Below are 14558 nucleotides of genomic sequence, written 5' to 3' on the forward strand. Positions count from 1 at the left end.
GAAGAAAGCCATTGTTAACAGAAAACCATAAGAAGTCCCGTTTGCAGTTTGCTACAAGCCATGTGGGGGACACAGCAAACATGTGGAAGAAGGTGCTCTGGTCAGATGAGACCAAAATTGAACTTTTTGGCCAAAATGCAAAACGCTATGTGTGGCAGAAAACTAACACTGCACATCACTCTGAACACATCCCCACTGTCAAATATGGTGGTGGCAGCATCATGCTCTGGGAGTGCTTCTCTTCAGCAGGGACAGGGAAGCTGGTCAGAGTTGATGGGAAGCTGGATGGAGCCAAATACAGGGCAATCTTAGAAGAAAACCTCTTGGAGTCTGCAAAAGACTTGAGACTGGGGCGGAGGTTCACCTTCCAGTGGGACAACGACCCTAAACATAAAGCCAGGGCAACAATGGAATGGTTTAAAACAAAACATATCCATGTGTTAGAATGGCCCAGTCAACGTCCAGATCTAAATCCAATCGAGAATCTGTGGCAAGATCTGAAAATTGCTGTTCACAAACGTCCACTTCTCACGTGTGCACCACTTTGTATTGGTCTTTCATGTGGAATTCCAGTAAAATTGATTCATGTTTGTGGCTGTAATGTGACAAAATGTGGAAAACTTCAAGGGGGCCGAATACTTTTGCCAGCCACTGTATCTATAGCTCAGGATACTCACTACAGTATCCACCACTCGGCAAGTGTGTGAATCTAGATGTGACTTAGGGGGACTGTTTACAATTCTAGTGTTTGCTTTATGTTACAAAAACTACTATGTCTGTGATGAAGTGCAAACATATGGGGGGAAAAATAGAAAACATTTTTTTTAACAAATTCCCATTGACTAAAGTAGTGAATGTATACTTCAACCTTACGTCATTCTTAATTTTTTTGCATAATTTTCCATATGGGTAATACAGAGACCTGACAGACAAGAGAGTCTGAAACCTGAATAATGTTGTTTGCTGTTCTGCAAATATTTAATCGGGCTCATATTTGAAAGTCAAAAAGTACACTAACTAACAAATTATCAACCAGGCTGTTCTAAAAATAGACTGCAGGGTGGATCTAGTTACGCCGTATTTTTAACCCCCTTATAAAAGCTAGGCAGCTTTCTCCCAGTCTTCAGTTACAGTGGCATTGTTGAGCTTTTCCAGGCGCTTTTGTCTGCCAACAACCACAATCTTCTGTTTTCCAGTAGAGATAAAAAAAAAAATTCAAATAGCAGTTAGTAAGCAGATTGTAATGTTTAGGATATTTGATACTGGAAAGGTTTAGGAAAACAAACAATGTAAAGCAAATGCATTTATAGATTTTAATATCTTGTGTAACTAATTCCTGAAAACGTTTTCATACAGGTAAGCACTGAGCTTTAGACACTCCCATTTTTTCACCTCTTGCATCACCCCGAGGCTTTAGCTGGCTTTATAAATTTACACACGAACAGAGTCCTGGGCAAATGAGAAGGAGAGCGTATGGGATGACTATAGGGAGCACTTGAGAAACACCAGACAGCTCATGGTCAGCTGTCTGATGGGAATGAAATAAAAACATATATATCACCTTCCAGAAAACTACACGGATTCTACTTTATGTCTGGCAATGAGACGGCAATTCTGCATCAGCTGGCGATTTTAGGTAACATTTTGCAAAACTTCTTTAACATGAGTCAAGCATGTTGTCATTCCATGTTTCATTGTCCGTAAATGTCAAAATGAGTCTAGCATCTGATGCAATAAGCTTTTTATTAGTACTTATGTTCTGACTGCATACTCTAGCTAGTGGGCGTTAAGGCGTCTGGGAAGGGATCTCAAAACTGGATTATAGATGGCAGAGAGTTGGTGTCGTAAACCACCGCCTCTGTTCAAAGATGGTCGCTAACAGTGGACATAGATGGCTTCTTTCACTCCTCTTTCAAACCATCTGTCCTCTCTGTCCAAAATGTGAACATTGGCATCCTCGAAAGAGTGTCCTTTATCCTTAAGATGCAGATGGACTGCTGAGTCTTGTCCTGTGGAGGTGGCTCTTCTGTGTTGTGCCATGCGCTTGTGAAGTGGCTGTTTGGTCTCTCCAATGTAGAGGTCTGGGTATTCCTCACTGCACTGTACAGCATACACCACATTGTTAAGTCTGTGCTTTGGCGTTTTGTCTTTTGGGTGAACCAGTTTTTGTCTGAGCATGTTGCTGGGTCTGAAATGCACCGGGATGTCATGCTTGGAGAAAACTCTCCTGAGTTTTTCTGATACACCGGCTACATAGGGGATGACAATGTTGTTGCGTCTGTCTTTCTTATCCTCCCTCGCTGGTGTCTGATCTTCTTTTCTGTGCCTCTTTGCTGACTTTAAGAACGCCCATTTAGGATAGCCGCACGTTTTGAGTGGGACCCACACCCAGTTTCACACCTTGGCTCAGGGGATTAGAGGATCATCAGGGGGTCCTTTTGTCCCTCTGTGGGGGGATACTCCCACTAGGTTTATATCTGGGACTCTCCACCATTTGACCTTAGAACTGAAGAAGCTTCTCGGATGAGAGGTGAAACGTCTTCAAGTAACTTAAAGAAGTCCAGACGCTTTTCTTTGCAAGCTCCTTTGACTACGATGACCTGGATGACTGAGAACCTTCACAGACATACTCTAGCTGCTGTTAATGTTAGCTAAAATGTGACTTAGCTGCTCACGAGGACAGATTATTAGAGGGAGAAGACCCTTGGCCCCCTGTTCCATGCTCTTCTACAATGACATACAAATGTAGTCTCAAATCTCTCAGTTGCATTTTCGTCTTTAAGGTTAATGTCTGTCTTTACAACTTGGGCATTTCTGTAGATTGAAAAATGGTGGCTATACTTCAGTATTTATTTAACACTTGTACACAGTTATTCTACTAAATACTGCAACACACTATTTAAATGTATATAATGAAAACATGTCTAATAGATTATAACACAATCAAACAACCAAACATAGCTATTGTTAACTACTCTGCCTTCATCTATGTTTTTTTTTTCCCTTACGCAGTGGTATGTCATGGCTTAGCAGTGGGTCAGATCTCTTCTTATTACTTCCTAGTCCAAAGACCTATGCCATGGGTCAAAGCCCAGGAGTTCTGTCAGAAGTACTATGTGGACCTTGCTGTCCTGACCACAGAGGAGCAGTACTTCAGTGTCCTGAATGCTACTCCTGCCACAAAAGTCAGCTTTTGGCTTGGTCTGAAACGCCAGAGTGTCTCCAGTGACTGGCAGTGGGTGAATGGGGAACAACTGGGCTATGAACACTGGTACAGGAGAAACTATGAAGGCTGCTGTGCAAGTTTAGAGGCCATGCTGGAAAAAGACAAGAACCTGTTGGCTCGCTACTGTAAGGAACCACACATGGTTGTCTGTCAGGGTAAGTAATGCATTTTTGCTGTTTTTGGAGTTAGAAACTGACAAATATAGTAACTACAAAGTCTAAATATGATACTCAATAAAGATGAGGCACACAACTAAAAAATGCAAACAGTCAGATTCACTGAAACACGATGCAGTGACTAAAAACCTGTTCTACCTGTCTAAGGTGAGTGTGTTGCCACAAGAAAATGATCCCATACTCTACTGGTTATGTTATGGTGCTTTTTTTATAACCTGCATCCACCTGCCTGTTATTATTTATAACAGATTAGTTAGGTAGCAGTTGAAAAAAATCATTATTAAAATAGTTTTGCTGGTTTAAACCTCTAAAGCAGGGCTTTAAAACTCACAGCCTGGGGACACTTGCAGCCCGTGTCACCCCTACTTGCGGCCCATATGTTGAGGTGACGAAATATAATGCAATTTGGCCCTTGAAATTACTCTTTTTGTTAGGGAGGATTTCTTTCCTGTTGTTCCTTAAAAAGTTCATTAAAAAGCAAAAAAATATTTAATATGAAGGCAATATGAGCAGACAGTACAAACATGTTGGCTGCGTTAGTTCAGCGAGAGAGTTATTTGTAAAGAAAACATTTTTCACTGGCAGTAAAAAACTAATGTGTACACTTATGTCTGCATTTTTATTTTGTTAAATATGAACATAATGATTGCAAAAGTGCTGCAATGTGTCTGGCCAGAAAGAGAGTACCAATTTGTTTATTTGGTAGTTCAATGAAAAGCTTCAGTTAGTTAAGAGTGAGAAAAAAAATTGTTGTTATACAATATTTATACAATATTTGAAATAATACAATGAGATGACAGTGCCAGCAGTGGCCCGCAGCTCTCTGAAGTTGGAGATCCCTGCTCAAAAGCACAGTAACATGAGACAGTACCTCCAACCAATTTAGATAGATGAACTAGTCCACCGTAGTTCATGCTGGAGTTCATTTTTTAGTATTTTACCAGGATTCTCCTGTTCCTCCCCACAAAAGAGCAGATACTGCTTCTGCTGCTGGCTCCCTCACTGACCTATCTAGCTCTCCTCATATAATAACCCATCACCTGGTATTTAAATCTCTGTTTTCTCCATCATTTTCCATCAAACCTATCTGATAACATGTTATTTTTTATGATCCATGATCCTGAGCTCTTACTCGACTCTGACTGTTTTTCTTCCCACAGGTCCACATTCCCCTCAGTCGGTGACAGTTGACTCAGTGGGTGCGGAACACGTGAATCTTAGTTGGAATATCTCTGCCTTTATGCAGACGACACCACACAGTTACAATGTGACCATATGTGACAGCAGATGTGAGACAGTCCTTTACTCCTGCACCAATGGTTCTGCAGCGATGAGCATCAGCATCTCCAACTTAACATCAGGCACAAAGTATTTCCTACATATCTCTGCCTTTGTTGTTCGGCCTGACAGTGTTACTGGTGGAAACATCATCCTGCAGAGTAACCCTACAACAGTAGACGTTAAAACAGGTAAGGAAGTACTTCTTGTTTATTTTTGTGTCATGGCTTGCTTCCTAGATACTGTGTACAATAACTGACAACAACTTAAATTAAAATATTCTATTATATTCAGCCCATTTACTCATCATTGTAAACTGGTGCTCGTCTCCCTCTTTTGTATCTGTGTCTCTGTATCCTCTCTACTTCGGTAGATCACGATATCATCTTTGCTGTTTTGATGGTCATTAAACTGATGTTGCTTGCTCCTCCACTGTGGATTCTTTATCATATCCTTAAAAAAGGTAGGTCTTCTTTCTCCAGTAAAAAATCTATATATTTAAAAAAAATCTCCATAACATATAACATTATTTTTATTTTTATTTTTTAAACAGCAGGTCGTTTTGAAGAATCAAATCATTACATCTCTCCAGTGTTGTTCTCAACTGAAGACACAATTGTTGATCTGGTCCCTCAGAAAACTCCAGGCATTGGTTAAGACACGGAAAAAACATAGTCTAGACATTTGTAGAAAAATCTCTTCAAATGAAAAATTCCAACACAATGAATATAGAATACATGGAGACAGATTCATTTTTTAAATAAACTGCTTCTCATTTGCAAATGAATCGTTAACCAGTGTGTAGAAAATACTACAGTTAAACCTTCTTTTTTGAAACATGGTATGACCAAATTTTCTAAAATACATTTCGATTTTTATTAAATTTGATCCTAAATGAGTGACTAAGACCACGAACTCAACAGGATTGTGTTTTCCGTTGCCGTTTACCCACAGACTCATAGTACCGAAAGCCTTTACGCAGCCACAGATATTGCATTGTAGCGGCCCTTCACATAGGATGCAGGTTTAAGGCACTTTCACATTGGCTTCATCTTTATAAACAGACATCTACACTGTTGTTTTGTATTGTATGGTTGTACCATTGGTCATTCAGATTAGAGAGCATATGTGAAAATATGTGACCCCCCAAAATTTAAAAAAGTAGTCCCTGGAGTATTTGTTAAAAGCATTTTATGCTTTTTTGTTTTTTTTAACTAAAACTACCTGTTAGTCATTTCCCACAAAATGTGTCATGCTGTAACTCATCACAGTCTGAGTTATGAAGTATTAGCACAGGTCAATGCAGTGAAGTGTCAGATGGACCACTGTAGTATCACTTTTTACCTCAAGATGAAACCGTCATTTGATTTTAATGAATAGTAGGAAGAAATCACATATTATGTATTATGTTGTTTTGTTTTTCCACTTTTTCTTGATGTACTCACCTTTAGTTTATTTAAAAAAGCAAGAAAGTCAGTAAATGTGAAAAATGAGCGAAGAACAATATATTTCATCCAGTGCTGCTAGAAGTTATAAGTCATAAAAATATAAACTATTAAGAGGAACAAAAAGAAAAATTTAAACTGTAAAATTTAAAAAATGTTTATTGTTGTTATTCTTCACTTTTAGGATTTCTTTTTTCTTTTATATTTTTTAGTGTTTTTTGTTCATTTGTTTGTTTATTACAATATTTTTTTTATTACAGGGCCCATTGATATTGCACGAAATATTATAAAGCTTCTTTCAAAATGTACTTGTTGCTTTAAATTAGAATTAGACAAACATAACTTTTAGGGTCTTCTCAATAGTTTCAGATAGTGGCAGTGCATTTAATTGAATGTCATGACCCAAATGAAACATTAGCATTTCAAAGATGGAAAATAACATTACCAGTATTCTTGATTGAGAGTGAGATATTTTTCTTGAACCAAACATAGGTAAAAAAAGTAGTGATTACACAAACAAGCAATGTGTTTTACATAAAGACCTTGCTGATCTCATGGTTCTCAGGCCTTTAGGTGTATTTTTTAAGCTGCCTTTAGGATTTATGTAGCGTATCAGGAAACAAGTTAACAGTAACTGAATAGCAGTATAAACAGTTGATTACTTACTATACTCTGCTGACAAGCTTATTTACAAAGAGTGGCATAGATACAAATATTCAATAAAGTTGTTGGTTTATTGATTATTTACGCACATTTAATGAAAAACAAAGAAAAAAGACTTTGGGATTGTACCAACTTGTTCTTTCTATAATTTCTATAATTTTTTATATTAATCTTGTTTGTTTTTTAATCCTGTTGTCTACTATTTATATTTGTTGGTATGGAGCACCTGTAATTTCGTTGTACATGTACAATGACAATAAAGGACTATTCTATTCCATTCTGTTCTTTTCTATTCCTGTTTCTACAGGAAAGTAAAAAGGTATGTAGCAGCCATGTGCTGCTAATGCACTTGATTAACTGATCATCAGCATGTGTGACCACCTATATAAAAGCACAGGTTTTGGCAGTTTGCTGGTCTGGAGCACTCAGGTGTCAGTGTTATAGAAAGGCATACTCTCCCCTGGAGTGTATGTCAAAGCAAATTCACCCTAAGGTCAAACCATGAAGTGCTGAGAGACATTGCAAAAACCCCAGAGCTACATCTCAGACTCTACAGGCCTCAGTTTGCATATTAAATGTTAAAGTTCATAATTGTACGATTATGAAAGTAGAATGTGAGCAAACAGCCAGATTTCTGGAACAGTGTTCTCTAACGCACAGTGCCACATTTGGAGAAAACCAAACTCAGTATATCAGCACAAACACCTCATACCGACTGTCAAACATTAAATAGTAGTGGAGCTTTGTTGACCTGAGTTTGTTTTGCAGACACAGGATCTGGGGACCTTGCAGTCATTGATTCGACCATGAACTCATCTATATACAAAGTTAATGCAAAGTTAATGTGAGGCCATCTGTCTGACAGCTGAAGCTTGGCTGAAACTGGGCCCTGCAACAAGAGAAAGATGTCAGGCATACCAACAACAGCAGAATGGCTGAAAAAAAAAGGAATCAAGCTGCTACGGTCATCTAGTCAAAGTTTAGAGAAGAACAGTTGACCAACATTCTGCCACAAAAAGTGTTAAAGTAATACAGAATATGAGAGCTTTAACTTATTGCTGCCCAAGGTGGTTCCACAAGGTGTTAAATCAAAACCTATACTTACTTTTTGAAACCACTGCATAGTGTTCAGTGGAATAAATGCTACGCAGTGCTATGACTATGTTCCACCAACTTACCGACTCAGTCATTAATTTTGCTCAACTTCCAGTCTATGACTGGGCTAGACTGAGGGGAGGGGTGGGGAGGGGGGATGGCGGGTAGGTTTTCCTGTGGTTTTGTCTCAATTCACACAGAAAAAAAACTCAAAGTGAACCAAAACATGTCACTACAAACCACATGAGAACATTTAGTCTGCTTATTGGTCAGATGTGTCTGGGGCTGGAGCAACAGATGCAAATACAGAAAGAAGGTGCTCTCTTCTAGCCTAGCCTGACTAGGCTAGCTAGTCAATGCTATAAATTACTTGTATAGCTAGTTGCTATCCCACACTAACCATTTGGGTACTCTAAACATGAATGGTATTTTGCCACATCACAAAGGATACCTGACTAGAGGACGATGTTTCCAACCTTGTTCACTCTAACTTCAGACTCCAAATAACTGAAAAGGCTACAGACTAAATACTAAGCTCCATACTTATTTTTAGAGAAGATTATTATTCCTTCGGGGTATATCTGTGGAGTCCCAGCTAACATACATGCTTCACTGACTCTCAGTGACACTAGCTGCCAGATGAAGCTGCTCCAAAGTCACATGTCTGATAAGAAAAACAGAAAAGAACCTTTACAGAGAAAAAAAAAGTGACCATAGTGACCACTACCAGTCAAAGGTTTGGACGCACCTTCTTATTTGATGGTTTTCTTTATTTTCAAGACAATTTGCATTGCAGATTCTCACTGAAGCCATCAAATATATGAATAAAAATGTATGGAATTATGAAGCGCATATATGTAACTAAATATCTTGATGCATGCTCAATAATCCAGGTAAGTACTGTAAATCTCCAAAAGTTGATTCTGTTCATCTGGATGTAGCGTTTTGTGGGAGAAACGTTTCATCACTCATCCAAGTGACTTCTTCAGTCTCAGCTGACTGCAGGTTTCCCCAACCTTATAAACAATAGGCTGGGAGGTCAGTTCCTTAATCTTAATAATTCTAATTCTCATGACCATTGATCAACAACCACTGACCAAAGCCCACTGATCAAAGACCATGAGTACCATTCACAGAGAGTTGGGAAATGGCTGCAATCACAGCATTGTAAGATGGTGAAAGATGTACCCTCTGTAAAGGGAAAAGGGAAAGACCATCTCTGAGTCGAGGAGGGGGAACGCTAGTGTTACAGGAAGCCGGGATCCACACCAGCCACACCCAGCTGCTCACACGGACCATGACAGATGGGCTTTGTCAGGGTTCCTTTGTGGATTTGCTCAAATAGATACTAGGAAGCCGCTACTAAGGAAAAGCAACAAGCAGAATAGATTTGTTTGGGACAAGAAACATGAGGATTGGACATTAGAGTGGAGAAAATCTGTGCTTTGGTCTGATTAGTCTAAATTTGAAATCTGTGGTTCCAGCCACCGTGTTTTTGTACGACGCAGAAACATGCATGATTCCCACCATGAAGCATGGAGGAGGAGGTGTGATGGGGTGCTCTGATGGCACACTGAACCAGCATGGCTACCACAGCATCCTGCAGCGACACGACATCCCATCTGGTTTGCCTTCAGTTCGACCGTCATTTATTTTTCAACAGGCAATGACCCCAAACACACCTCCGGGCTGTCTAAGGGGTGTTTGACCAAGAAGGAGAGTGATGGAGATCTGCACCAGATGACTTGGCCTCCACAGTTACCTGACCTAAACCCAATTGAGATGGTTTGGGATCTGATGAACCCAAACCCAGAGTGAAGGCAAAAGGGCCAACAAATATTCAGCATCCCTGGGAACTCCTACAAAACTGTTGGAAAACCATTTCAGCTGACTCATTGAAGCTCATCGAGAGAATGCCAAGAGTGTACAAAGCAGTAATCAAATAAAAGAGTAGCTATTTTGAAGAATCTAAAATATAAATATGTTTTGAGTTATTTGTTTACTACATAATGCCATATGACTCTACAATGTAAATAGCTATGAAAAGAAAGAAAAATCATTAAATGAGACGGTGTGTCCAAACTTTTGACTGGTAGTGTAGTTCTTGTAAAGGACTTGTTCTTTCAACATGAATAATGTCTTCCTCCAACTGTTTCACACTAGTCCATGTATTGACACCTGCACCCACTGATGACTTGCACTGTGCCACACAGATCACGAGATTTACTTGTAAATCGGATCACTGGCTTTGAAATGAATGCATCCTCACCTCATGCTTGCGACCACTTTTCATGACACATGAATTTCCATTTGTCAGACCACTTCCTCTGAGCTCACATAAAGGCGACTTTGTGCACCATAGTGTGTTTCAGTCTATTTAGATCAAAGCGAAACAAGAAGAAATGCTCTGCCTCAGGGGTTTCAGTGTTTTCCTCTCATGTATTGTCCTTCTCATTGTTCAGTCAAGTGAGTTATTTCATCCGTTGTGCATTTGTTTATTTAATACTAATGAATTAATTGATGTAAATATGCCTAAGTCATGGTAATGTTTCTGCTTGTTTCTTATGCTTTGTTTAGTGTTGTGCATGTAGATTGTGTGATCTAAATGTCTTTTAGTTTTACAAAGGAAGGTGTGAAGAGAATTTATCTGTTCATCTCAATGACCTCTTTGAATATTTGTCACTTTAGGTCGTGGTTCTGAGATCATTGGAGGTAATGAAGTGCAGCCACACTCGCTGCCTTACATGGCTCTGCTGGAGAGTGACAAACCGATATGTGGAGGGATACTAATTGATGAAGCATGGGTCCTGACTGCTGCTCACTGTCCTAGGTAGGAATCTTTCCCATTAACATTTGAAAATTGCAATCTTAATTTTTGTTGGATCTTGCGAAGATGTTGCACTATGATTGTTCAAAATGTCATGGTAGTCAGTAACATTTCCTCTTTATGATGCTCCACTCAGCATTCATTATAGCAGCTATAATCTGGCAGATAGTGACTAAAGAAACCACAAGAGCTCAGGGGTTTGAACACTTCTTTACAAGGAACAAGTGCTGCTCTGCATCACTGTCACTATATTTGGCACTTTCTTAGTCAATAAACCTATTCCATAACTGAACTGTAATTTAACACTGCACCGTTTTTGCTCTTACAGCATTAAGAAGGTGTTGCTGGGGGTGCACTCCATCAAAGCAGATGAAAAAGATTTCCGACAGGTCCGAAAGGTGAAAAAAAGTTTACCTCATCCCTGCTATGATGGCACGGACAAGGTCAATGACCTCATGTTACTCAAGGTAATGTGACTACAAAAGAATGGAAAAGTGATCCAAGATTGCTGATAATTATATTTAGAGGAATTTATAGAAAATTTGTTTTTGTTGAATTTTCTCAAAGTCAAAATTATACATATAAGCTCAAATATATACATGCACTCTCTCAAATATGATAAATGTGTGTGTTTTGTTGTTTGTTTTTACTAAAAGCAATGATGAAGCCATTATGGTTAAATAAGTATTATTTAAATTTCAGCTGGACAAGAAAGTGAAAAAAACCAAAGCTGTAAACTGGCTCACGCTGCCCAAAACCAGTAAGGAGCCAAAAGCTGGCAGCGTCTGTGTGGTGGCTGGATGGGGAACAACTAAAAGCAATGCCAAGCGAATGTCAGATGTCCTGAGGTCTGTCAATGTGACAGTGATTGACAGAGTGATGTGCAACTCACGTGCCTATTACAACCTCAAACCTGTTATCACCAGCAGCATGATATGTGCTGGTTCGAATGGTAGAAACACAGCTGATACCTGTCAGGTATGTACGCCTCACCGTCCACTTCGCTACTTGAACCGTAAACGAGTCGAAAAATAAATGAAAAAATGAACCTCATATTATTGCTCTCTTTGCAGGGGGATTCAGGAGGACCTCTCATGTGCAATGGTGTGCTAGCTGGAATCACTTCCTTTGGACGGATGTGTGGTCTCATTAAAAAACCCGGAGTTTACTCTTTTCTGTCAGAAAAACAACTCAAGTGGATCAAAAATACAATGAAGGGATCTAAAATAGAATGAGTTCTCTGAATCATTCCTGCTTCCATCTTTAAATTAAAGAGGGATACTAAGTTCAGTTGTGTTATTTTGCCACCACGAGTCTACATTTATATCTGTCTATATTTATGATTTTAGGGATGATGTTAAAGCAGAGTGTTACTGAACGTTTGTTGTAAATCAGTGGTTGTCAACCTGTAGAAATATGGTGTGAAATTCAGTTGACTGATAGAAGTGTACTTTTCTGTAATGTACTTTTGTTTTGCATTAGTAACCAATGGTCTGGGTTACTGAATGTAGAAAAAGCAAGCACACCAAGAATCAGATGCCATATTGAGATAAGAGTGTCTAGATAAATGTCTTGCAAAGACAAAGTTATGTCCTGTTTATGTACTTTATGGTTAAATGTATTTCTGTTTTTATATTACTGTGAAGCACTATGTGTATGTGTGAAGAGTGCTATATAAATAAATTGAATTGAATTGAATGATGGTGGTTAGGATTATCCATGATGCATTATAATTTGTTTAGTGACCGGACCTCAGTTTGCAGCTATTTTGAGCTACTACAACTTAATACACAGTAAAAAAAAAAAAAACCCCACAAAATCAAAAGTTGAAATGAAGCTGAAAATGATGAATATTCCACAATCACAAATTGAAAAAGTTAACAGTAAATATATGTTAACTTTTTTTATTATAACCACACTTCTTGTCTGTCAGCGGTTAAATATATATATTAATTTAAGAAGACACAGAACAACAACTTCAGTTAGTGTCTACTCTTTTTTGTCAGAAAAACAACTCAACTGAATCATGAATAAATTAAGCAAACTGAAATTTCATGACTCCAGAGGCATCAACATGATAAACAAGATGGAAATCTTTGACGTCTTGTTGTCATTGCGGTCTCTGTCGGGTCCTCTATCAGAGGCCTGGGAGCTTGAGGGTCCTACGCTGTATCATAGCTGTTCCTAGGACTGCGCTCTTCTGGACAGAGATCTCCGATGTTGTTCCTGGGATCTGCTGTAGCCACTCGCCTAGCTTAAGAGTCACCGCACCTAGTGCTCTGATTAATACTGGGACCACTGTTACCCTCTCCCTCCACATCTTCTGCAGCTCTCCTCTGAGCCCTTGATACTTCTCAAGCTTCTCGCGTTCCTTCTTATACACACATGTGATCGTAGTTCTGCTGTGGCTAGCCATTTCCACTGCAGGAACTGAAGTCAGATGAGTCAAATATTTGCAAGATAACTGCCTTTGTGGCCGTTCTGTTTACCAAAAATGGACACAGCCACTGTGATAAGTGATGGATTACAATTTAATATTTTAGATGCTGTCACTGCAGATTGCACATATAGGTTGACATGTTAGCTTTGAGACATGAAAAGCCAGACCTATATTCTTTCTCTTGGCCAACAGAGAATTACTCCTTTGGAAAAAACAAACAAACAATCAGCTAGTTCGTGCAGTGGGAAATGACATATTTACTCCTTTTCCCCTCATTTTTTCTTTTTTGTGAACAAAGACGTTTGTTAATTTAAAAAAAATATTTTCTCTTTTTGCAAATTACATAAAATACCAAGAGAAATATAAGTGCTCCTGTTTGCTTCGGTCAATCACATTTGCTGGAAACACATGAGATAAAACACATTTTTTGTGGACACACAAACCCTATGTCTGTATATATGTCTGTATATATATATATATATATAATGTTCTTCCTCTACACCCCCCCCCCCCCCCCAAATTTTTGCACATGTCGAGGAGCGTGTCAGCCTACATTTCACTGTGTGTTATACTTGTATAACTATGCATGTGACAAATAAAGAACCTTGAACCTTGAACCCCATGAAAGTAAAACAACAAAGTGAGATTATTCAACCTGTCAGCCAGAAAGATTCACCACTTCCCGTATTACAAGCCTTAAAAAAGAGAAGGCTGTGAACAACTTTTTCTTGCACATACTGTCTTCTCATTCTGAGTAGTATTAATTACAGTAATGTCAACATAGAAAACATCCACTTTATGACTATACATTCAATTAAGTAATTAATTATTAATAATTTGAAAATAATCAGTTCCTTCTTCTTTTGGGCACTACCTTTGAGATGTTTCCTTCAGGATGTATCTGTGGACTGTCTGCTGACAGACATGCCTCATTGTCTCTTACTGGCACTAGTTGACAGGTGAAGCTGCTTCAAAGCTACATGTCTGATAAGGAAATAATCTCTACACCAACTGTAAAGTTATTGTAAAGTGCTTTTTCTTTTAACATCAATACACTCTTCTAGCTTTTTTCATACAAGTAGATTTATGGACACGTACACTCAAGGATGACTCATTGTACACCAGACAGAACAAACCTCAGCAACGACATAGAAAAAAGACATGGTTATGAATACTTGTAAATGCTACCACTATCTTTGAAACAAATGCATTCCCACGCCTTGCTTGAGCCCATTATGCTGAATTTTCAGACCACTTCCTTTGGGCTTAATACATAAAGACGAGTGCGCACCAGAGTGTGTTTTAGTCAAAGCCAAATAAGAAGAAATGTACTGTATTTTTGCTATAAAATTCAGCATTTTTTGAATATCTGCCAAAAACTAGTGGTCTAAACGTTTTTAAAAAATAG

The 14558-nt window shown here is 38.7% G+C and overlaps 2 protein-coding genes across 2 annotated transcripts; both read left to right on the forward strand.

Annotated features, from left to right (window-relative positions):
* Positions 1-1344: 1344 nt before the first annotated feature.
* On the forward strand, positions 1345-6236 carry LOC120745859. Its single transcript, XM_040051052.1, has 5 exons — positions 1345-1636; positions 3013-3381; positions 4563-4871; positions 5054-5143; positions 5234-6236. Exons 1-5 carry the CDS (start codon positions 1591-1593, stop codon positions 5335-5337), a joined length of 918 nt encoding a protein of 305 aa, XP_039906986.1. The 5' UTR covers positions 1345-1590; the 3' UTR covers positions 5338-6236.
* A 4000-nt stretch (positions 6237-10236) lies between these two features.
* Positions 10237-12465, forward strand: LOC120745780 (granzyme A-like). The gene is made up of 5 exons (XM_040050927.1): positions 10237-10349; positions 10572-10713; positions 11039-11177; positions 11413-11688; positions 11784-12465. Exons 1-5 carry the CDS (start codon positions 10286-10288, stop codon positions 11943-11945), a joined length of 783 nt encoding a protein of 260 aa, XP_039906861.1. The 5' UTR covers positions 10237-10285; the 3' UTR covers positions 11946-12465.
* Positions 12466-14558: the final 2093 nt, after the last annotated feature.

The sequence above is a fragment of the Simochromis diagramma genome, unplaced genomic scaffold (genome assembly GCF_900408965.1).
Source record: "Simochromis diagramma unplaced genomic scaffold, fSimDia1.1 OVJJ01000131.1, whole genome shotgun sequence".
NCBI classification, from domain to species: domain Eukaryota; kingdom Metazoa; phylum Chordata; class Actinopteri; order Cichliformes; family Cichlidae; genus Simochromis; species Simochromis diagramma.

Coding starts and splice junctions, on each gene's coding strand:
- LOC120745859 (XM_040051052.1), top strand. CDS start 1,591: ATGTCTGGCAATGAGACGGCAATTCTGCATCAGCTGGCGATTTTAG. Junction 3,382..4,562: donor ACACATGGTTGTCTGTCAGG/GTAAGTAATGCA, acceptor TTCTTCCCACAG/GTCCACATTCCCCTCAGTCG. Junction 4,872..5,053: donor AACAGTAGACGTTAAAACAG/GTAAGGAAGTAC, acceptor CTACTTCGGTAG/ATCACGATATCATCTTTGCT.
- LOC120745780 (XM_040050927.1), top strand. CDS start 10,286: ATGCTCTGCCTCAGGGGTTTCAGTGTTTTCCTCTCATGTATTGTCCTT. Junction 10,350..10,571: donor CCTTCTCATTGTTCAGTCAA/GTGAGTTATTTC, acceptor TTGTCACTTTAG/GTCGTGGTTCTGAGATCATT. Junction 11,689..11,783: donor ACACAGCTGATACCTGTCAG/GTATGTACGCCT, acceptor CTCTCTTTGCAG/GGGGATTCAGGAGGACCTCT.